Below are 24,402 nucleotides of genomic sequence, written 5' to 3' on the forward strand. Positions count from 1 at the left end.
TACATCATTTTGCAATCTCCAAGTTTCATTTCGTTATTAATTCATTAACAAGTGACTTGTATTTCCCCTACACTATATGCAAATTGTTTTTTTAACGCCTGAAGTAACCTTTCCAACACTCGCTCACGACGCTCCCTCGCCGCAGGCTGTCAGTCTCGGCCTTTACACAACCCATGAAAGATATTTTCAGTCTCCCAACATAATACCCGGGCGAAATACCTGATGATTGTCGACATGATACATGCAGTAGACACATACCATTTAATCGCAGTGTTAAGAAGATTGTTAACATTCAATATAAAATCATGTTCCATACATACTCTATGTGCATGCAAGTTAGCATGCATTTCATTTAATTTCGTTTCGTTTATTTCCATTTTCAATAATAACATTTTGTTTTGTACATTTTGACATACAAATAACAAAACATAATTCAAGTATCGCTGTACAAAAATCATTTTCGAAATTGAAGAAAATGACAAGAAAAAAATATGAAGAAACATTACAAAATCCATCAGCAAAATCGCTGATCAAAGTTATTTCAGACATGCATCCCTATAATATAATGTACATTATTTTTTTTTTATATTGATTGATTGATGGGTTGGTTGATTGATCGATTGATTGATTGATACATTTTACTTCTCATAAACACAATACAAAACAAGTACATTCCATTCAATAAACAAATTAATAATTCAATTATAGACATAGTAAACGCGTATATGAATGTGAATTTAAAAGAGAAATATAATGAAAACCAAAATACTGTCCTGTACAAGGAACGCCAATACGAGTTTTGTTTAATCATTTATTAAATCGGTTAATATGTTCTTTATATAAAAGGCGGCTAGGCCTATGAGATATTATTTTAGGCTCAGTAAAGCAGAAAAGCTCTTGCTGAATACACCTTGATAGCTGGATAAGGACTACAAAAGGAGAAAAAATGTACGCAGCATAATCATCGTCATAACATAATAAATCCATAGGACATTATCAATACCGGAATACGTGTAAAAAAGGCTGACGGAAGATTAATTGAATTCAAGTCTTTATTCACATATTTATTGACAACTGGACAAAATTATAATACAAACTCATAATTATTTCAAATGGTAAAAGTAAGAATTAACAGAAAGGTATACAAACATACATTAATTACATTTGGTAAATAATATCTAAACATTTCAATGTACACCGTTTACATAGAGACATGAGAATGTAGGGATATACTGACGATGACATCATAAAGAGAGGGTGCCGAACATCCCGAACCATACAACATCTCCATAGCCCTAAGCTTTAGGATTGGAGCAGCCAAGCTGTTTGATTGCTGCAAGGAGACTGTACAGTGATGTTCCAATTCAAGATCAACTTGTCTACCAGTATATGTAAAAGTATGACATGAAAGAAGAATATGTAGGCGATTTTATTCCGTTCCATTGTAGTACTCAATACATAATTCATGCGAAGTCCTTCCTGGTTGTTGGGTGATCATCAACAGTTTAGTTACTAATCTTCTTACTTCTTGACTCCCATTCTTGTTTGAGTTTTTCAAACTTCTTCCTAGAGGCACCACCCACTAAAACTTCAAAAAGGAGTATTAAAAAAGAGAGAGAAAAAAATTGTTTAAAGGCTAGCTCAAAGGCTTATATATAAGTGCGTTCGATGATAAACAGTTTCATTCTAAAGAAATATATATATCGAAATGAAAAATGGAAACTTCTCGGTTTTCAAGCAGAGGGTCGTGGATTCGAATCGCAGGCATGACGTGTTTTCCTTCAGAAAGAAATTTATCCACATTGGGCTGCACTCAGCCATGCAAGTGAGGTGAATGGGTAATAGGATCAAGTCCTTAAACTGTTAAATGCAGCGAGCCCTTCTGATTAGTGGTAACTCGAGCCGGGATAATTATAGTTGCGCTTTGTACCCTATGTGTACCCTATTGCAAAAGCGCTATCTAACATCAGTTATTGCTATCATAATCTTTATCATCACCATCATCATCCTCATCATCATCGTCATCATTACTTATAATTTCATTTATTACAGGGAGTAGAATATGCTTACTTTCTTGTAGGATCACTTCAGTTACATATTCTAGACCAGCGTTCTGCAAGGCCAGATAAAGTTCCTCTACCTGCTCACTTGGTCGGACCCTCCGTCTCCACTCACTTAGCATCTCAATCAAGCCTGATCTTGAGATTGTATCAAAGGAAACGTCAGCTGGATCATTATATTTCCTCATGCTTTGGTGCGAGAAGCCAAGTTGGTAGCCAAGAAATGTAAATTCCTTCGGTTTATGGATCACATCGGCAAGAACCTCAAGCAGATTATTCGATGCAAAATGGTGATGCCTGCAATGTTAAATAATTACAACTAGAAGCAGACAAATCGTAAATGTAAAGAGGTAGCCACATCATCCTTACACTTGTCTTGATATGACTGTTACAGACGTGCTCAAGTCTTCGTGCATGATAGTGCCAACTAAGAATAAAAGTCAAGCTCTATACAGTGCGTTTCAGAAAAAAAGTAATCAAAATCTAAAGGGTTGGTATTCGAATTATATTTAATTTTGTGAACTCATTTTGCATGGATGTGAAAGAGAAACTCATCAGCTTTCTATTGATACCCTATTTGTACCATTTGTGCCACACATGACCGAATTAAGTGATGTTGAAGACAACAGGTGCAGGTACCACTTTTCCAAGTTTTCGAAAGGGCAGATGACGATGTGAATACCTTCATCGATGCCTGAGCTGGCAAAAAATTTTGATTGGACCCTTTTCTTCCAAAGGAGTGTAAGTGGGCGAATGTACTTGCAAATGATTAACAAGGAGATCGTACCACAGTCGTTGGACTAACATTTTGAGAGGCAGGTTTAAGGAGCGTACCTGCATCTTTGGTGGATTCAGGACTAGCACTTCTGTCCTTCGATCCAACATCGTTCGAGATAGACTCAAAGAACTCTTTGGACATCAAGTTGTTGCCCTCAACCATGGCGTAGAATGGCCACCAAGATCCCCTGACCTTGCGCCCTGTGATATTTTCCTTTGGGGACACTTAAATGAGGTATTTGTAATTCCTCCTCAAGTTCTTGACGATTTTCAAAGCCGAATTTGACATGAGGTGGATGCTTTTTGTGCAATGGTAAGACGAGCTGTCCAAGATATCCTTAATTCCTCCGCGCTACCGGTTTTGTGTGCAAAGGAGAAGAAGACAAGTTGAAGGTGTGTGAACAAGACCTTAACCTTTCAATCATCATTTGAGAGGAATGCCTTGACTTTTCTTTCCAAATATTACTTCTTTACATTTTATTATATCAAGCACCCATTTTACCCACTTTACCAAAACTTGGAAAAAGTGGTACCTGCACCCATTGTCTTCAACATCAATTAATTCAGTCATGCGTGGCGCAAATGGTACAAATAGGGTATCAATGGAAAGCTGACGAGTTTCTCGTTCATATCCATGCTGAATAATTTCACAAAATTAAATATGATCCGAATATCGGCCCTCTAGATTTGGATTACCTTTTTTCTGAAACGCACTGTAGAATATAGACCGATAGGCGCACAAGATAATAATAATAATAATAATGAAATATATAAACCCCTCAAAAAAGTTTGGAAATCTGTGTTTGGCCATTTATTTATCCCAACTACCAATTTAACACAATGCATATTTTATATCATTCAAAAGATCATTTAATTCTCTTTAAAATGATATCATGCTTGTTAAGATCATGCCATCATGAAAACTGAAAAGCTGCAAAACGAGCGGAAATGGTCACGAAGGGTCAATACAGAACATGATTCTTTTGTCTGTGTCAATACAGATGAAAGTCCATTCAAATCAAGCCCTTGCTTAATGTAGTGATGGTTCTGTGAGACAGAACAGCATGGGTTGAGTCGTGGTTTGAAATACCACTGCATGTTTGTTTGTTTTGTGTTTGCTTGTGCAGAGGTGTGTTTGATTCTATGTTAATGTTGATGTTAAGGTGCATGAGAATAATTAAAAGAAACCGCTGAGAAAGTTACTCATCACCACGGAAAAAAGAACAGTGACTCTTAATATTGTGTCATTTTGCAACGTTTGATTTCCAAACTTTTTTTGAGTTTATATATATATATATATATATATATATATATATATATATATATATATATATATATACACACATACACAAACACACTTCTTGAACAAGATCAAATCGGCGGAAATCACTCATGAGTCCTTGCTCGTAACTATTGACGTCAAAAGCTTGTATACTAATATACCTTACAAAGAAGGTATACAGGCTCTACGATCTTGCGCCGTTATACATTATGTATAGTGCGAATGGAGAAAGTAATTTTCACAAGAATAAGAACATAAAATGCATGTAATTGTGATATAGGAGTAAAATATTGTCAAAAAACATGTTTTCTAGCTAAAACATAATTTTATTTTGTCATGCATGAGATAAATGCTGTATTGTTAAATTCAAAATGGCCTCTATAGGCCCTAACAGTAATATCTACAATGTTAATGGGGACATGTAATTTTGTAAGAATTTGGATTTGCTTGACTAGGATATCCATATAATCTTTTTGTATGAGTGAAATATTATTTGAAAGTATGACTTTTATGAAATATAGCATTTCTTCTGCCATGTAAGTGATAAATACTGTAGTTTTACATTTAAAATAGCCGCTACAAGCCCTAAATTATCTAAATTATGTTACATGCGTATAGGGAAACTTATTTTCAGTGGGAATCATAAATATGCATGTAACTGTGATGTACGAGTAAAAATATTGTCTTAAATATGATTTCTAAATAAATACATCACATGTTGGTCATGGAGGTAATAAATGCTGTACTTTGAAATTCAAAATGGCTGCCAAAAGCCCTAAAAGTATTATGTACATTGTTATTTGGTACATAACATGATTTTGACAGAATTTGGCTTTGCTTGACTATAAGAATTGCATATAATTGTGATGTAAGAGTGAAATATCGTCTAAAACCATGGTTTCTTACGAGATCTGGTGTAATTAAGGTGATAAATGGTGCATTCTGAATTTGAAAATGACTGCCATAGGCCCTTACTGTATTATGTATAATTTGAATGAGGACAGATAATTTTCACAAAAGGGCATATGGCGGCCATTTTGAATTTTTGAAATATAACATTAATCACCTAAATTTGATATAATATGATGTTTCGTTAGTAATAATGTTTTCAGACAATATCTTACTCATACACCACCATTTATTCAAGGAAAGCGAAAATCTGTTAAAATCATTTGTCCCCATTCACATTGTACATTATAATGTTAGGGCCCGTAGCTGCCATTTTGACTTTCAAAATACAGTATTTATTACCTACCTGGCAGGAGAACTGATATATCTTGTTAGAAATTATGCTTTCAGACAGTATTTTACTCATGGATCAGAATTACGTGCATTTATGGTGCTCACTCCTGTGAAAATTGATTTCCCAGCTCGCATTGTATATAATACAATCCATGTCTATGGCGGCCATTTTGAAAGTCTAAATACAGTATTAAATACAAACTTTAAACCTGAATGATATATTTAATTAAAAATCATGTTTTTTAGACAGTATCCCATTTATTTATCACAAATAAATGCTTTTCAGTGCTCACTCTTGTGATTTCTTTGGTCCTCTTTCTCATTGTACGTACTTTTAGGGCATTTGGCAGCCATTTGAATATCAAAATACAACATTTATCACATACATGGCATATTGAATAATATATTTTGTGAAAAATTATGTTTTTGATACTTTTAGTCAGTAATCCCCTCGTTTCTCTTAATAATATGCATTTTAGTGCTCACTCTTGTCATTTTTTTTGCCCCCTTTGCTATGATAGTACATAATAAAATTTGAGCCAGTGGCGGCTATTTGAATACAAAAGACAACAATTTTCCCATATATGACATAATAAATGATATATCTTGTTAGCATTGATGATTTTCATACATTACTTCGTCTATATATCACAATTACTTGCAGTTTAGGGATCATTTTTGTGAAAATTAGTTTTCCCTATTCATATTGTACATAATAGGGTATATGACGGCCATTTTGAATATCAAGAAAATACGTATTTTTTTCAAAAAGCATTATTTCAGAGAGTATTTCACTCCTGCAACACAATTACATACGTTTTATAGCCAATCTGCTGGCAATTTTATGATTTTCATTGGTAATTTGCATATTTTGGCGGCCATATTGGATTTTGCCAATTTTCGTAAAATGCTCAAGGTTACACAAGTGGCATCATTCAGATTCGTAATCAGCACCCTCAAATTGACAAGAAACCATGAAAAAAATATTGTATATATGAAAAAACAAGGTTATGCCTCTTCTATCCTGGACTAATAGTTCTTTTCTTCGGAGGTTATAAATCCGCGGAAGAGGGGAAACTCGCAGAACTATCAAATATTTGTGCTACCATGACGTATTTGATATCAAACCAATGAGTATGTCATGCCCATTCATCACATTGCTTTGTCATCAGGGCCTGAAAAATATTTAGATGTCATTTTTCCCCAAACAAATTCTTCATATTTAAGACAAATTGAAAACAAAAACTTGATAAAAACATTTCATATTTGTGCTAGGTACTTCTCAACACAAACATTTTAGACTGCACTTTTTTTGTTCAGTGGTGACATAAAATGATAGAAAAATGTAATGTAAATCATATAGATTAGACATTTATATATTTATATGAAACGAAGTTTGAAAATATAATACAAAACGATACAATACGTTTGGCAAAAATATTACTTTTTTCTTCCAAGAAAATTCCACCTGAAATATACTTCACTCCCATTTCATTTCAATCATGTGAAAGAGCTTACGACACTCTTTCATTTTATTCCAAATTCGTCGTGGTAGTATTTATATTTCTGAAGATATAGTAAATTGTATGATGTTTGGCAAGCGAACTACTTTCACCGAATTACATGGGTGTATGTAAACTTTTGGCCTCAACTGTATATACATGTATAATAAAGTAAAATGATCTGCCCGGAGATAATAAGTAGGTACAAACACAAACAAGTATCCAAACTCCGTGGACAATAAGATTTAAACGAATTTTCGCCCATAGGGCTTTGTCACGTTAAGACAGATTTATTAGATTGCGTCAAAATAATGCATCATAAAGATGCGCGTATCCAAAACAGTGAGCAAAAGCGTACAAAGGATGATGACGAAAGGGATACCTCATAAATGGGAAACGAAAGAAGACAGTGGGAGAGGTAGATAGAGAGAAAGAGAAAATGAGAAAGGGAGGAAGAGAGAGAAAGGGAGGGCGCATGAGAGAAAGAAAGACAGAAAGAGAAAGAAGGAGATACATGTAGGGGAGAAAGAGGGACAAGGAACAGAAAGAAAATAGAAGGAAAAAAAATATACGTCAGACGAAATGAATGGATTACCCGGGAGGGGGTGCACTTCCATTGACGAGCAGATACCATGTGCGACCATCAGATCTTAAAAAGCACCCTAAACACGTATTTTCCATATTCTGAAAATGCACCCCTTAACAAGTATTATATTGTAAAACCCGGCTAGGTGTAAAAATGACAGAGGTAAAAATGGCAAAGGTAAAAATGGCAAAGGTAAAAATGACAAAGGTAGAAATGGCAGAGGTAAAAATGGCAAAGGTAAAAATGGCAGAGGTAAAAAAGGCAGAGGTTAAAAATGGCAGAGGTAAAAATGGCAAAGGTAAAAATGGCAGAGGTAAAAATGGCAAAGGTAAAAATGGCAGAGATAAAAATGATAACACTTGAGTTGGTATTTCTTTTTTTTCCTGGACTTACATGCACTACCTTCTCATGTCAAATCGCTCTTCTTCAAATTTGAAGAACACTTTGGATACCCAATATTGTACTTAAATGTAATTCATTACGAGGGAAATTCACACTGATATAAAGTTTATGAAAAAAATTTGTATTGGTGCGGGTTTTAGGGAATCCATCAAAGATTTAAAAAGCCACTAAAATTATACATGTAAATGGGGACGTCGTGTGCGAGCAGTTTTCCCATATTTGGTGTAATAAAAAAATATCAATGAAATGTCATTTTCTAACAAAAAAATGAAAATGGTTGTTATTGTACCTTAAGTATATTAACATACAAATAATTTCACATCCGCTCCTGAAATATTTTTTTTAGCAATCATGAACCACTGATAACAAATTGAAATGTAGACATTTTGGTGCATAAAATACGGGGTAGTTACTAGTATATGACGTCACAGATCAAAAACTCAAACTTCTAATAACTTTTTTAATCTTTGATGGGTTTTCCGCAAACCTTCACCAATATATTTTTTCTGCTATTTTTACAGTAAACCATTTGTCAGGGTAAATTTTCCCTTCAAAACAGGTCGATAGAGTGGTACCCAAGAAACACCTATGAATTTAAATCCCTGATTCGCTACACATTTCAAAATTCATGCGGTACCCGATACCATAGAAACTAGTTAAGGAACCTGATATCCACTTGGACTAGCTGCAATGAGGTATTACTCTGAAAAAATGAGCACTAGTTGCTATTATTATATCATTTACATTTAACTATATACGTATCATCTACTCGGATCCATTGTGATGTTGAAATATGAAAAGTTACTTTCATTACAGAACGTTTTGTTATTTTTTCTGTTATCGAAGTTATGCAAGTGGTTCAAAGAAATCCCGAACTCGTCTATTTCAGTGTGTTAATGGTAGCGCACATTGGTGTTTACATTACAATTCGTTTGGTATGTGTGATGAAGCGCTGTTCTACTATACGAACTGGCCAAGATAAATCCTTTCACTCACTAATTGAAATCATTTTGGCATGAAAATGATTGAGTTTAATCATATCAACGATAAAGTATGGACCTAAAATGATGAAGAAAAAAAATCAAAATAATATATCATCAGTTCATAATTCTTATTTTGTCGATAGGAGTCCATTCAAGGTCAATAAGTATGACTGATATTAACTGGAAAGGCTCTATTTTTTTCCTTGCTGATCTAGCATGTCATGATCTTTACCTCTGTCATTTTTGCCTCTACCATCATTACCTCTGCCATTTTTACCTCTGCCATTTTTACCTCTGCCATTTTTACCTCTGCCATTTTTACCTTTGCCATTTTTACCTCTGCCATTTTTACCCGACACCTGAAACCCTACCCTTAACAAGTATTGGAAACAAAACGATTGGCAAGTATTCCCTGAATTTAACTCCTAAACAAGTACAGCGATATTTCAATTGTTATATCACGGACGTCAGTCTTACCTTTACCTACACCATTCGGTTTAGTACAGCCCCACTAGCGCAAATCGTACTCTAAACACGTAGTGTTGACTCTTTGGGCCAAAAAGTACATCCTTTATAAAATATTTTAGTCTTGATTTTTTATACCCTCGCAAATTTGACCCTAAACACGTAGCTTTCCTATCGAAAATAGATACCCTTTTCATTATTTTAGTGTTTTGACACCCTTATTACGTTACGTACGTAACGTGCCCTATCTTGAAAAAGACATCCCTTTTACGTGTTTTTTGGTCGCGCATGGTATCCACTCGTCAATGTAAGTGTCCCCCCCCCCCCCGGAGAAAATGATACATTGAGTCCATGGGGTTGAAGACTTCTCTTCTAAAAGCTTTCTTTCCTCATCACCTCCTTTGCAAGATAGAATTCCGAAGATCTTCAAGACTTCAAATCATCTATGGTGTGTCCTGGCAAATTGAAGTGACGGGCCACAGGAAGACATTGAGTGTTGAGCCTAATAGACCTCAGGTGCTCGGTAGCTCTGTAAGCCACCTTTCGCTTAGCCTCTTGTCGAGGCCCTGTCGGCTGCTTTCCGAGCGAACATGGCGAAGCAAGGGAGAGAGCGAAGCAGAGCGCCGCGAGACAGGGCCTCTTGACATCTGGGCCGAATTTCACCGACTTTCTTTTGTTATTTTATTGTTTTTACCAATATACCGACCAAAAACTGGTCGGTGAAAATCATCCAATGAGAGCGCGGGGTGCTATGACGTTATATTGAATATTCATGAGCTCATCTTGAATGGCGACCCGTGGATTATTGGCGAAGAGTGACGGCGAAATATAAAAGAGCATTGAATATGCCTCTTAAATGCTATATATTGACCGATTTAAGGATTTGCAAGTCGATAAAATTAAATATGCACTGAAAGGACGAGATGTTTTTGTAAATCTACCCACTGGATATGGAAAAAATGTTATCTTTCATGCGATTCCACTATGTGTCGATTATCGTTCTCCGCGGTGCAGTGAGGGAATGCTGGAGTAGAGTTGTTTCCCCTTAATTGACTCGAGTCTGACCAGCGGCTGACCAGTATCTCCCGGGAAGTTTCGGGGCGGTGATGGGTCTTTTACGGCCAGTACTACTAGTAGTAATATTACCACTGCTTGTAGCATTTTGCTGGTTATATCCCCTTTAGTATCCCGCAATTAATTGAATCCCCTGCAGAATAGTGGACTACTATAGTATTCCGAACCCCGGACGAAACATTGGACGTCATTGGTTTACTAGGTGACCGGTGATATTACAACTCATATATATTCATTAGGAAGACGTTCCTCATGAATATATAATTCAGCCCAGATGTCTAGAGGCCCTGGCTCGCGCCAGGCCCATATCGCTTCGCGAATTAGGAAATCCCTCGCTTCGCTCGGGAAGCAGCCGCCAGGGCCTCAACAAGAGGCTACCCTTTCGCTTGGCTTGAGTAGACAATGGCATAAACTAGGTTGGTGGAGGTGCAGGTAAATTCTTCCTTTATTTGTCATGTGCCATTCGGCCCCTTCAGCAGAGTGCAACCAGAAACAAAACGGCACGTCTTGCACATGCGTCTCCTACAAGATGTTGTTCCTGGCCGCTGAGTTTGATTGACTGCAAGTGGTTTCATTCTGGAGTGAAGAAGTAAGTCCCTCAAACTCTTGTCTTTTTTTGTAGGCAACAATGGGTGGTTCATTTAATACTCTCTTCGCTTCTGGGTCTCTTTCAAGGATAGAGGTATTGCTCATGACGTTGGAGACGAGTTTGGCTGTCTCGGGGTAGTAGGTCATCCCTAAAGGTACCCTCTTAGTTTTTTGACGATTTCTCTCCTGAAGAGCTTGCTGACGTGTCAACTTAAAGGCCTTGCGTACATCACTTGCTATTACATCTTCCGGGTAACCGCTTCTGCGGAAGAAAGAGACCATTTCCTGAGATTTGTCACGGTAATCAGCATCGCTGCTGCACAATCGGCGAAGTCTTGTGAATAAGGTATCGACCACTTGCAGTTGAGTGGATATGATGATTCATAGTTCTGGTAACAGAGCGCATCGGTCTTCTTGCAGTGCACGCTGGTGGTAATGCCAGTGCCCTCAATACGAAGGTTGATATCCAAGTTGATATCTCCCCTATCTCCTTTTCACGCGCTCACCCTCTCTCTTTCTTCCTCCCTTTCTCATTTTCCCTTTCTCTCTATCTACCTCTCCCACTGTCTTCTTTCGTTTCCCCTTTCGTCATCATCTTTTGTGCGCTTTTGCTCGCTGTTTTGGATACGCGCATCTTTATAATGCATTATTTTGACACAATCTAACAAATTTTTCATAACTTGACAAAGCCCTATGGGCGAAAATTCGCTAAAATCTTATTGTCCGCGGAGTTTTGAAACTTTTCTGCGTTTGAAGCTATATAGGCCTATATATTAATTTGGGCAGCCCACCACATGCGCGCGCACTCGCACAACCTCTCTCTCTCACACACACCTACCAAAGTAGCGTTGTGAATTAATGGAAATTTGCTTTACCCAGAACCGCCTCGTGCATGCGCACTTCACGGAAACATACTTCCAATCCAGTCTTTTTTTTTTACTATGCTAAAACGGAAGGACTAAAATTGACTTCATTGTAATGTGACATGTTTACATAAAAAATAACCATTGGGAAGCATTTGTTGCAGATTAAAAAACTATAGAACTTATCAAAATATTGTAAAGATGACGTTACATGTGCAAATGCCACCTAATGCATGTCATGTCTTTAAAGTAATATAATTATACATGTATATAAGGAGAAAAACTTACGAATCCACGGTGATGTCGACAGCATAATCTGGCTGATCTGGATACAGAAATACAATAGAATGATATTTTTTTAACAAGCTCAGCTATTGACAGTTATTGATAAATTATTTCATGTCATGACAGTGAGAATGTTTAGAGATTAATGATATTCCCATAGAATAAAAGGAAATGTTTGAAAAGGAAAGAAACCATGCACAGACTACAGTAATCGAAAGTGACAAATATTTATCGAACCGCCATTGATGACTTTTGAGGAATACTGTAAAAAGGACACCCACAACCTACTATCCACTTTGAAATAATAATTTACCTTCTATGGAGATGGAAATTTGTTTTTCTGCTGTTCGTTTGCGATCTTCTTGGATGGTAATGTTCAAGGCCTTGTTGCCTTTCTCTTCAGCAGAGAACTGCAGTTTGAATATCAGAGGATTGCATTCTCCAATCAGTATACCTTCAATTGGCATCTGCAAAAAATACCATGATATGGTACGTCAATGATCATGACAGAATAATATTAATAATGTTTTACTTACCCAAGGTAGCCACTACAGTAACTGTTGCAGGGGCGGATCCAGCCTTCGCCAATAGGGGGGGGGGGGGCGGAATTTTTTCCAGCCATATTTTCCCCAATCGGCCGCTCGAAGATGATTTTTTGTAATTTTTTTAAAAGGGTTGTCCTAATAGTCACTTTTTAGCTTTACTCTTAATAATCAATAAATATATAATATCATAATCCTTATTCATATAATGCGAGCGCGAAGCGCGAGCTAAATCTTTTGGAAACCTTGTGTACTTTTTTTCCTAAAATTTTAACATTCTTGGCAATGTTTGTTATCCTGATAAAGATGTGTATGAAACTAAATAATTACTACGAACGCGAAGCGCGAGCAGAAATTAACTGATAGAAAAGGCACCTGTTAAAGACTGCATGGAGCTAGCCATGAATAAGTTACATATTTTAAAAATCAAATAATGCGAGCGCGAAGCGCGAGCTGAAATTCTTTGACATTTTTACCCAAAAGAATGGAAATTCTAAGCACTTTTTGTATCTAAAATAGAATTAATAGGTATATAACTAAACAATTGATGTGAGCGCGAAGCGCGAGCAGAAAATTTCGAGATTTAGACCTACTGAACGAGACACTCTATTCATGTTTTGTAAATAATGAAAAGGATGAGTAATTGGGGATCTTCCTTATATTAATAATGCGAGCGCAGGGCGAGAGCAGAAAATTTTAACATGCGTTTTAAACTGATCGAAAAGGTACCTGCTTAGCACTGCTACTTAGCCATGAAGACCTTACATATTTCAACAATGAAATAATGCGAACGCGAAGCGCGAGCTGAATAATTTTGACATTTCTACATAAAGAATGAAAAATTTTAATCAATTTTTATAACCGTGAACAAGATAGCTATATATTACTAAACAATTGATGCAGGTGCGAAGTGCGAGCGGAAAAAAAAATCGAGATTTAGACCTAAAAACGGGACACTCTAATTCTTGATTTGTAAATAATGAAAATAATGAGTATAATAGGGGATCTTTCTACATTAATAATACGAGCACAAAGCGCGAGTATAAATTTTTTGATACTGTGATCTGAAACTGGATGATTTAAATCGAGAACAAGTTGAGTATCTGAATAAACATGCGCGCGCGTGTTTTATATTAAGACCTAGAATATAGGCATTCTAAATACACCTTTTATCGTGAAAATTAAAGCGAGCGTGAAGCGCGAGCTTAAACTATTTGATATTCCGATCTGAAAAAAAAAAGAATCAATTTAAGCTCTATTTTTCAAGCACTTTGTAGGAAAATTGTGAGGTGGGTATGGATCGCACTAATAAAGAGATCATATTTTTCATTATTTTACTTTGAGTTCTGACATAGGACCAGCACATCCTTAGGACATGTCATCATATGAAAATGAAGACTGTCTACCTATTCCTCGTTCTAAGCGTAAGATGAAACAAAAGGGACATTTCAATTATTGAATTAATATCTTATTCATTATTGCCTAATGAGGGCGCGAAATCTGATGATATGATGGCTCGAAAACTTGACATTTCAAGCACTTTTGTAATCAAAACTAGGATGCATCAGTTCATATATTATTAACCATTAATGCGAGCGAAAATTGCGTCATGAAAAGGGGATTTTAAGTAATTTGTTGTATAATCAATATTATGCGATTTGACAATCAGACCTGAAAAGGGATATTTTGAAAACTTTATGGAATACACGAAGATAATATAGGTACCTGATAAATCGAAATTTGCAAGCGCGCAGCGCGAGCAGAAAATGTTAATATTCAAACCATAAAACTGACATTTTTACAGAGCACTTTAAACAAATAAATTTATAAATCACACAAAATAATGAAAGTTCGATTTCCGAGAAGAAATATGTATTGTTTATTGACTTCCAAACTTGATATTTAAACTCCATATTGAACAAGATATGTAAATCACCTAAAAGGCAATGCGAGCGCGAAGCGCGCGCGAAAATTTGATATAGTGACATGAAATATTTTCTTAATTATTTTCCAAGTCTTCCCCTCATCTTATCTTATTCACTCGTCTTCTTCCTCTTATATTTCCCCTTTTTTCTCCTTTCTCTTCCCTTCTTTTTCTTTTCTTTCTTTCCCCTTTTTTCTTTCTTTTTTGCTCCGCCAATAGGGGGGGGGGGGCGGGCCCCTCGTCCCCCGCTGGATCCGCCTATGTATTGGGAACTGCTCTATCAGCGGGCCCTTCACAACATTATACTCTTAACCTTCTCCAATCTAGGTGTTGAACGCGCAGCAAGAAAGAAGGCAAAAGGTCCCTTTTTGTAAGTCTTTAGTATGACTCGACCCGTGATCAAACCTACAACCTCCCGATCATGAGGCGGGCGCTTTACCATTAAGTCCATTGTTCTTAATACCTCAGTCACACTTCCCCTACGGCGGCCGTATGGCGAGTCGAAAACTGCCGTTACATCATTTTTGTACCAGCTACATTATTATGTCTGGTTGGAATAAAAATTAATAAAATTGCCGTTTTTGACTCGCCGCACTGCCGCCGGAGGGAAATGTGGCTGAGGTACAACGTTGTTGTCACATGTCGTGTAAACATTGTTAACGACTGCATTTTTTTTAGAATATCAAATCGTACTAAGTTTTGGGCCATCTTTAAGATCATGATGATATTCGAAATTTTTGAAGGTATAACGTGACTGTTGTCACATGTCGTGTAAACCTGGTTAACGACTGCAATATTTTATAATATCAAATCTTACTAAGTTTTGGGCCATCTTTAAAATCATGATAATATGCGAATTTTTTTAGGTATAACGTGACTGTTGTCACATGTCGTGTAAACATGGTTAACGACTGCAATATTTTAGAATATCAAATCGTACTAAGTTGTGGGCCATCTTTAAAATCATGATAATATGCGAATTTTTTTTGGTATAACGTGACTGTTGTCACATGTCGTGTAAACATGGTTAACGACTGCAATATTTTAGAATATCAAATCGTACTAAATTGTGGGCCATCTTTAAAATCATGATAATATGCGAATTTTTTTAGGTATAACGTGACTGTTGTCACATGTCGTGTAAACATGGTTAAAGTATACATCCAAAGAAAATTCACGAAAGTGATGATTATAGACAAATTATATATGAATGGAAAGGTCTTGTCTTTTTATACACAAATATGTCACTAAAAAGTCTTATTGATGTCGTGGAAATGCAAGAAATTAAATTATTAGAGACCCTTCTCAGCCCCCCAGCCGCCCCCAGACAGACAATAACGCGATCAAATACAGTCGAGAATAATGACGTCACATGATGATCGACTCACTCAGCCGCTCTCTAGCTCTGTGCAAGCCAGCAGTATACTGATAGCTGATTCACCTTCATGGTCTCTATTTTTCTTCGAATTTACCGTTTTCTTCATGTATTGTGATATCCGAATTCTGTTTTCGACAACTTCAGACTATAAGGGAACCAGAACTGTGTTATTTTGCCCGGTTTTTATTGAATTGTGAACTGGAAAGATCAATTTTGTCCACTCGACAGTCTTCGTTGTGTTGCTCTACTAACTATTGAACAAGTGGAATGCCTCTGGCCGTCTCACCTGCATCACGCGATTCAATATAGCAGCAGTGCTGATTTTGAAAACTACTATAACTCGCACAAGATGTTCAGTGATACTTGGTTACTCTTATTTAAACGTGTTATGAACTAGACCAATACACTTATAGAGATATGATGGCAATTCGACAAATACCCCCAACGTGGCCAAAGTTCTTTGACCTTACATGACCTTTGACCTTGATCATGTGACCTGAAACTCGCACAGGATGTTCAGTGATACTTGATTAGTCTTATGTCTAAGTTTCAAGAGTCAGATTCATCAATTCAACAGATACCCCCATTATGGCCAAAGTTCATTGACCTTTGACCTTGGTCATGTGACCTAAAATGTGCACAGGATGTTCAGTGATACTTGATTACTCTTATGTCCAAGTTTTATGAACTAGACCAACACACTTTCAAATTTATGGCTGTAATTCAACAAATACCCCAATTTGGCCAAAGTTTATTGACCCTAAATGACATTTGACCTTGATCATGTGACTTGAAACTTGCACAGGATGTTCAGTAATACTTGATTACTATTATGTCTAAGTTTCATGAATCAGATCCATAAACTTTCAAAGTTATGATGGTAACTCAACAGATGCCCCCAATTCGGCCAAAGTTCATTGACCCTAAATGACCTTTGACCTTGGTCATGTGACGTGAAACTCATGCAAAATGTTTAGTGATACTTGATTAACTTTACGTATAAGTTTCATGAACTAAGTCCATATATTTTCTAAGTTATGATGACATTTCAAAAACTTAACCTTAGGTTAAGATTTTGATGTTGATTCCCCCAACATGGTCTAAGTTCATTGACCCTAAATGACATTTGACCTTGGTCATGTGACATGAAACTCAGGTAGGATGTTCAGTAATACTTGATTAACCATATGGCTAAGTTTCATGAACTAGGTCCATATACTTTCTAAGTTATGCTGTCATTTCAAAAACTTAACCTCAGGTTAAGATTTGGTGTTGACGCCGCCGCCGCCGTCGTCGCCGCCGCCGCCACCGCCGCCGCTGCCGCCGTCGGAAAAGCGGCGCCTATAGTCTCACTCTGCTATGCAGGTGAGCCAAAAACTCCAAGCTGCACGGTCCCATTCACTTACTCCCGATGCATGTTGCAGGTTACGCTGTTTGATCCAGTCAAAAGTCAAGGTAAGCATGTTCGGAAACTGTACTTGTTCTGACGATGCATTCAGGTCAGATGACAGATACAGATCTGATATAAGTTTAGAATCATGCATTTTGGCGTATACTATTAAAATTAAAGTCTTTATTTTAGAAATAATGTTTTTGCACAATTCCAGCAGATTTTTTCTTCAGATTTCTAAAACTGGTCAGGACTCAGGCAGGCGATTAAATTATTTAGGAGCACTGGTATGGACCATGGAGGTGAGACAAAAACTCCAAGCTGCACGGTCCCATTCACTTGCTCCCGATGCATGTTGCAGGTTACGCTGTTTGATCCAGTCAAAAGTCAAGGTAAGCATGTTTGGAAACTGTACTTGTTCTGACGATGCATTCAGGTCAGATGACAGATACAGATCTGATATAAGTTTAGAATCATGCATTTTGGCGTATACTATTAAAATTAAAGTCTTTATTTTAGAAATAATGTTTTTGCACAATTCCAGCAGATTTTTTCTTCAGATTTCTAAAACTGGTCAGGACTCAGGCAGGCGATTAAATTATTTAGGAGCACTGGTATGGACCATGGCTGAAAATCTGCTGTTTCAGAGGAATGTTTAAGTTTTTATTATACACAGAATTATATCACCATGATGCCGATGTCATGAAGCCAGACAAATTTTCAGCAGTGATTACCCTGATTCCTGGCCAAAATCACTCACACGTATTGCGAGGTTAGTATTAGTATACTAACCTCGCACCACGAACCGCGTTTGGCAGTGGATTTCTAACTAGTGGGTTGCGCGTGCTGGGATCTCACTTCTTGGGTCCACAACACACGACTTCTATGGCTTGAATTTTCTGTGCGCGGCGGCATGTAATGAACCCTTGGGTGGGCCAAAATTAGAGTCTGGTGTTTCTTTCTGATTAGAGTGTTGCTGCATATATGCATGTGTAATGCCTTCAACAATGAAGATAAATGCAATCTTTGTAATGACACAGAGACTCAGAGAGCACCGTACCTCAAGTGATGTTCGTGTAGTCTCCACTTCACTACTGCTACAGCCTACACTACGCTACACACCTACCCGGGTAGGTGTGGCGTACATGTACGGTAGTGTAGCGGTAGTGAAGTGGAGTGGGGCCTACACAAACATCACTTGAGGTAGAGCACCAGTGTTCTGAGTGGAACTTTTCAGGTGTCTTAACCTACTATCATTTGTTGTTGACCGGGAATTACATGCCACCGCACGTCATCAATCATCACGATAATTAAATTCATACTTTGATTTGATTATTTAAACTATTTCTTTTTTTCTCTCTTCTACACACAGATCTGCACACTTAGTGACTCTGGTGACTTCTGGTCTCTGCTTGCTACCTCAATCTGGGAGATTCCATCATGTCCTTTTACTATGATTTGGATATAGCCATTTTTTTTCTTCACTCTTTCCAGGACCTACGGTTTGCAAGTTGTGGACTGATAATGATACAAAAGAAAAATTTTCTTTATCAATCTTGGAAACAATTTTGAGCACAGTTTTGGAGGGAACTAAGAAATTTGACCTGGACAGGAATACAGCTTGTCAAAAATAATAACACACAATTTAAAACGAAAGAACAATTTTAATGTTACTAGGGCATTTTGCGAGAAATGTTATACTCAATCACACGTCCCAAATCAAGGGTAAGTCCTTTGATTAAACATGTAGTTGAATTGCGATTGCAACTCGACCTTATTACGCTTGAATTTGAATTTAAGACTTACACTTGATTTGCAATTGAACATAAGTTTCTTGCAGTGCCCCATAATTATGTTTTGTTATCAGATATTTAACGTGCTGATTTTCCTCGAAAGGTAAATATATTTGTCCTTTTAAACGGTATTTGAATATGGGTGCGCCTTTTATTTGTTTTCCACAATATTTATTGCATGTATGAACAGAAGTGAAATATTTATTGTGAAGCACTGTGAATGTTGTGTGCTGTTGTGTGATGGTTCATCATTTTTTTTATAAGACTGAAAGCCTAGTGGATGTGAGGAAGTGGCCTGGATGAAAGAAAGGTGAACATGTGTCCAATTACTGATTTGCATATTCTAAGACAATTTTGTTTCTGGATAAATTTGGCTATGCATTCCCTACATTAAGAGTAAAGGAGAAGTCAACGCAATCAAAAATTCATTTGAATTTAAAGAAAAATAACAAGATATTGCAGGAAATTTCATAAAAACTTTGATTCAAATTTATATAATTACTATTTTAACAGTTCCGTAAATATAACCTATTGTGATCAGATGAAGAGTTTCCTATCGTCAAATCTGCAAAGAATAAAAAACAAAATGCCACAAAAAATAGAAACGAATGTGATGTGAGTGACAACTCTAATTTGCATATCATTGTTTTGTGTATATGACTGTTTTGAGTAAAAACAACAAGGGAAATTACTCTATTCAAATAATTTTTAGTTGATGTGGACTTGACTTTTAACTCTAACCCTCCCATCCCAAATAAGAGTAGAAATAATCTAATCAAGAACTTGAAAATCAAAAGCAGCAATTAAGAAGCAAGATTTGATAAATACAGGTCTGAATAGAATTTCACAAGAAAATAAAAAGATAAAAAAAGATGGGTAGGGACGGGGAAGGAATAAAAAAAAATGCCCAGACCATTGCCCTACCGGAAAGGCATTTTTAAGATATATGTAATAAAGTCCGCTCGCCGCTGTTGCCTAATAATGCTTCGGCAATTCAACTGCAATTTCAGTTATTTCGCGATGGATATTGCCGTGTTTTTTTGTGGTTCCTGACTTTGCTACTTAATGAAATTTCATAATTTTTGTTCAGTCATAAAGAAGAATGTCTATGCTTTATATTGATTATAATATTAATGTGATGCAAGTGTGATTTCTACGTGAAAATATGCTTTGTTTATTCACATATATTTCTTGAAAAAAAATAAAAATTCTAAGCTAAATATCGGTTACCAAAATACGTTAAATGTGCACTTTTTTCACTGTTTAGTAAATTCAAACTTTTATCTATATAACAAGACCAATATTAAGAGCAATAAACAATTCTAAGAGCAAAAAACGCTGATTGGAAAAATCGTCTCCAATGGGCTGCTGTCAGCTCAGCTGCTCACTGCTCATTGTGTGACGTCACTCAGCTGGAGCTCGCAAGAGGACCGGTGGAAGGCAGAAATATGGCATGAAAATAAATCATTTTTGAGAGCTGATTTCTGCAAACTCTGATCACTATTTTGAAAAGTGAAGTTATATATTTCTGATTAGTAATACTTCCCCTTTACAATGATGACCACATAAAGTCATTATAAAATACTTTCGATTCTTCGGATGTATACTTTAACGACTGCATTATTTTAGAATATCAAATCGTACTAAGTTTGGGCCATCTTTAAAATCATGATAGTATTCGAAATTGTTGAGGTATAACGTGACTGTTGTCACATGTCGTGTAAACATGATTAACGACTGCATTATTTTAGCATATTAAATCTCACTAAGTTTTGGGCCATCTTTAAAATCATGATAATTTTCGAAATTTGTCTTTTAGTGTGCATGGTGAATTTGAGTTTTGTTTCATTTCTTTCAACATCTTCTGCAGGCACGCTACCAAAGGAAATCTAATTTGATATCTGATCATCTAAGCATGCTAAGAACCGCAGGTTAGATTTGAGGGCAATATGGATTCTTATACACATTTGCCTACAAAATGGCCCCTCCTACATGTAGGTACCACACATCTCCTGTTAACCACCCCCCCCCCCCCCGCATTCCATCAAAATTAAACATTACCATTTCATTCTGTACTTTTTCTCCATCCTGGAGTATAATATTAAGGTCCTTTGACGATGGCTGTATTGAGAATTGGAATTCCTTTTGGACTTGGCAGTAGGGAACAGATGAAGTCCTTTCCTTTCTGCTTATATGCTGTAAGAAAAATCATATGTGAAATAATTTTGATGCTGAGTTTAGATTGAAAAGCACAGCGGCAATATCGCATAGTGACTGAATTCTTCGGTCAAGTATACATTCTCCACCAACTAAATGTAAAAAAAAAAGGAATCTGACCTAATTACGGTATTTTCGTCATATCATCTCGTCAAATTAACTAAAATAACAAACGTTGTATATTTGCCTGTCCATCACATCACACATTCGAAAATGCAGCGGTAATATTATTTCATAGTGACATAGGAGATCCAACTCTCATCACATCTTAAATAGCATTGATTGATTGATTGAATCTATTCTTATTAATTTCAAACAAATTTACAAAGTAAGTAGGAGCAAATCAGAATAGGAATAACAGAAATGAAAAAAGGAACTCACTGGAAAGCATCGCTTGTTTATGTGAGTCCCCTGAAATAAATAACTGCTTAAAATTTATGAAATACAAATAGAAATTAACAATGTTCAATAAAATAATTGAAAAATACTAATGGGGTCAAGATTCTTATGTTTATGCACTATATAAAAATTAATACAATCATTACAACATAATCATACCAACGGTATACAAGAAAATATACAAAACAACGATTCAGATAGTCTTTATAGAATAAAATTGTACCATGATATCACACAGAAATGTATAAGGTAGGCATATGACCATGTCAATGATATTTATTTAACACACACGCGGTGTAAAAATCATTTATTAAAGAAAGAAAGTAAGGCCTAGAACATAATCTTTGTATCATATCTGCCATAAAACCTTCATATATATCCTATAGGGATGGACTATGTAGACACGTAAACGTGGTTCCTCTTCTGGAGTCAAGATGGTTGGCTGGAAGACAACACATTTTAAATGAACTCCTGGACTATCGCTAGAAGACAGAGCCAAGACTTGAAGATTACGTGTATGAAACACGATCTCAGATTTTGAGGTATGCGATGTACCTCTAGTAATGCTCCTCCGACCAAAAGTCCCTGTGGTAATTGGAAAATTACAATGATTAGAGAATACCAAGTAAACCTATGATCACCTTTGGAGAAAGCGTATGGCAATCTGGCAAATAACCTTAAGCCTGTGGATCATTGATATTTGGCAACCGGAAAAAAAAAACACCTGCGTATTCCAATCTCTCCCCAAGTTCGAAAGGGCTAAAATATTCAGTATAGTCTGGGTAGCTTCCTAATATCTAGTCACTATAATTTGCAAGATAAGTAAGTACATTGAGGGACTTGCAAAACTCATCGCCGAGAAAGGGCGTGCAAGATATTCTGATATCCAATTTTCGCAAAAGATCTACGGTAGGAAAAAAAGTTCAGCGGCCTCTCCACTTTTGTACGATTGACCAATTGGATGAAAGCCTGGTATACATAACATTATTGACCCTTAGCAAAGTTTAGACAGGCATTCAGGGTATTACCTTAATCATTTTATTGGACAGTATTCTTTGTTAAGAATAAGGACCAAAAGGAAATGGATTTAAATATTGACAATCGAGCATTAAAATAATCATTGTTTTACTAGTTCATCGTGATATTCAAGTTTTAAAAAAGGTTAAATATATTTTTTTTAAATGACGTTTATCAAACATTTTATACATATAATAAACTTAATCATGATTGCTTATAATCTCAAAGGTTAAGACTTTTCTCAAATCATGACTTATCTGTTTGTTCTTTTTTTATGTTCAATACGTAAAAAAGGTTTGCCAAAAACAAGGTATAGTTTTCGGTACTATAATTATGAAAAAAGGAACAAATCTTTTATTTTTTTAAAGTAAAACCAAAAGATATTACAAAATATTACAAGATATTGAAATATTACAAAGTGTAAGGTTCCACTGAATTCCAGCACCGTATAATTAAACATAAGGATTGCCCATTGTCATTAAATCAGGGAAAAAGCATATACAGTTTTTTTTATTTCCTTTAAGACAATATACCTGAATAGTAATGTCTACTTCTTACTTGGATTTGTTTTGGTGTAGAGAATGGTAGAATAGTCATCACTTTTTCCCCGGAGACTTAAACAGTGTGGTAGTACGACCTTGCAAGGTTTGAGTAGTTCTTGTGTGAGGGAAGTTTCTATGACTGGGGTAACCAGGACCTCACCGTCTCGGAGAGGAATCCTAGGAGCATCATGAGTTGATACCTGAAGGGTCACAACTGATCTCATTCCTTTTGGTATAGCTCCTTCGGGAATAGATAGTGTGACACCAAGTTGATCGAGGGCAAATGTTCCTCCTCTGTGATCAATGTTGCCGTGCGAGATGAAGTTTGGGTAGCTTGGTTGCGATTCGAGTGCTGAAGACATGGAAGAGGATAAGATGTACTCAAATAATATCAGGCCTTCAAAGTTCAAGCTTTGCGAACCGACCTCGGGAGGAAAGGCCACGAATCAGAGAGGGTAGACCTATTCCTAACAAGAGTGTTGCTAAGGCCAGCACATATAATACGCCCGTCTGTGACGCGCAAAATGGAGTTATCGGTCAAGCAAGAAAGTGGAATGTGGCGACTTCACTTTTGACATTCTGACCTCAAAATTAATAGAAATCATGGGATCTATGCTAGTATCATACACACCAAATTATATGAGCACAGGTCAAGTTAAAATAAAGTTATCGCGTTTACAAGGGCTACAGGAGGATAAAGTGTAAATATGTCACTGTGACCTTGACATTTGACCTCAAAATCATTTGGCATCCTGGGATCTATGCTAGTATCATACACACCAAATTATATGAGACTACGGTAAGTTAAACTTAAATTATCGAGTTTATAAGTTCTTCGGAAGGGTAAGATGAAAACATGCCATTGTGATCTTGACCTTTGACCTTTTGACCTCAAAATCGATAGGATTTCTGGGATTTATGCTAGTATCATACACACCAAATTATATGAGCCTAGGGTAAGTTAATCTTAAGTTATCACGTTTACAAAGACTTCAGAAGGGTAAGATGAAAACATGTCACTGTAATCATGACCGTTTGACCTTACAATCTATAGTCCTCCTGGGATTTGTGCTAGTATCATACACACCAAA

The 24,402-nt window shown here is 36.4% G+C and overlaps 1 protein-coding gene across 1 annotated transcript in view; it reads right to left on the bottom strand.

The window, feature by feature from the left end:
* Nucleotides 1–585: 585 nt before the first annotated feature.
* The window catches only part of LOC135157939 (uncharacterized), a 46,096-nt gene continuing 22,279 nt past the window's right edge, over nucleotides 586–24,402 (bottom strand). Inside the window, exons 11-17 of the mRNA XM_064115144.1 lie at nucleotides 23,328–23,663; nucleotides 22,120–22,337; nucleotides 21,198–21,332; nucleotides 12,423–12,576; nucleotides 12,113–12,149; nucleotides 2,071–2,357; nucleotides 586–1,588 (exon numbers count right to left, since the gene is read on the bottom strand). Of these exons, the coding sequence (XP_063971214.1) occupies nucleotides 1,506–1,588; nucleotides 2,071–2,357; nucleotides 12,113–12,149; nucleotides 12,423–12,576; nucleotides 21,198–21,332; nucleotides 22,120–22,337; nucleotides 23,328–23,663 (1,250 nt within the window). The 3' untranslated portion in view covers nucleotides 586–1,505. The remainder of the gene's footprint in view (nucleotides 1,589–2,070; nucleotides 2,358–12,112; nucleotides 12,150–12,422; nucleotides 12,577–21,197; nucleotides 21,333–22,119; nucleotides 22,338–23,327; nucleotides 23,664–24,402) is intronic.

The sequence above is a fragment of the Lytechinus pictus genome, unplaced genomic scaffold (assembly GCF_037042905.1).
Source record: "Lytechinus pictus isolate F3 Inbred unplaced genomic scaffold, Lp3.0 scaffold_20, whole genome shotgun sequence".
Classification (NCBI taxonomy): Eukaryota; Metazoa; Echinodermata; class Echinoidea; order Temnopleuroida; family Toxopneustidae; genus Lytechinus; species Lytechinus pictus.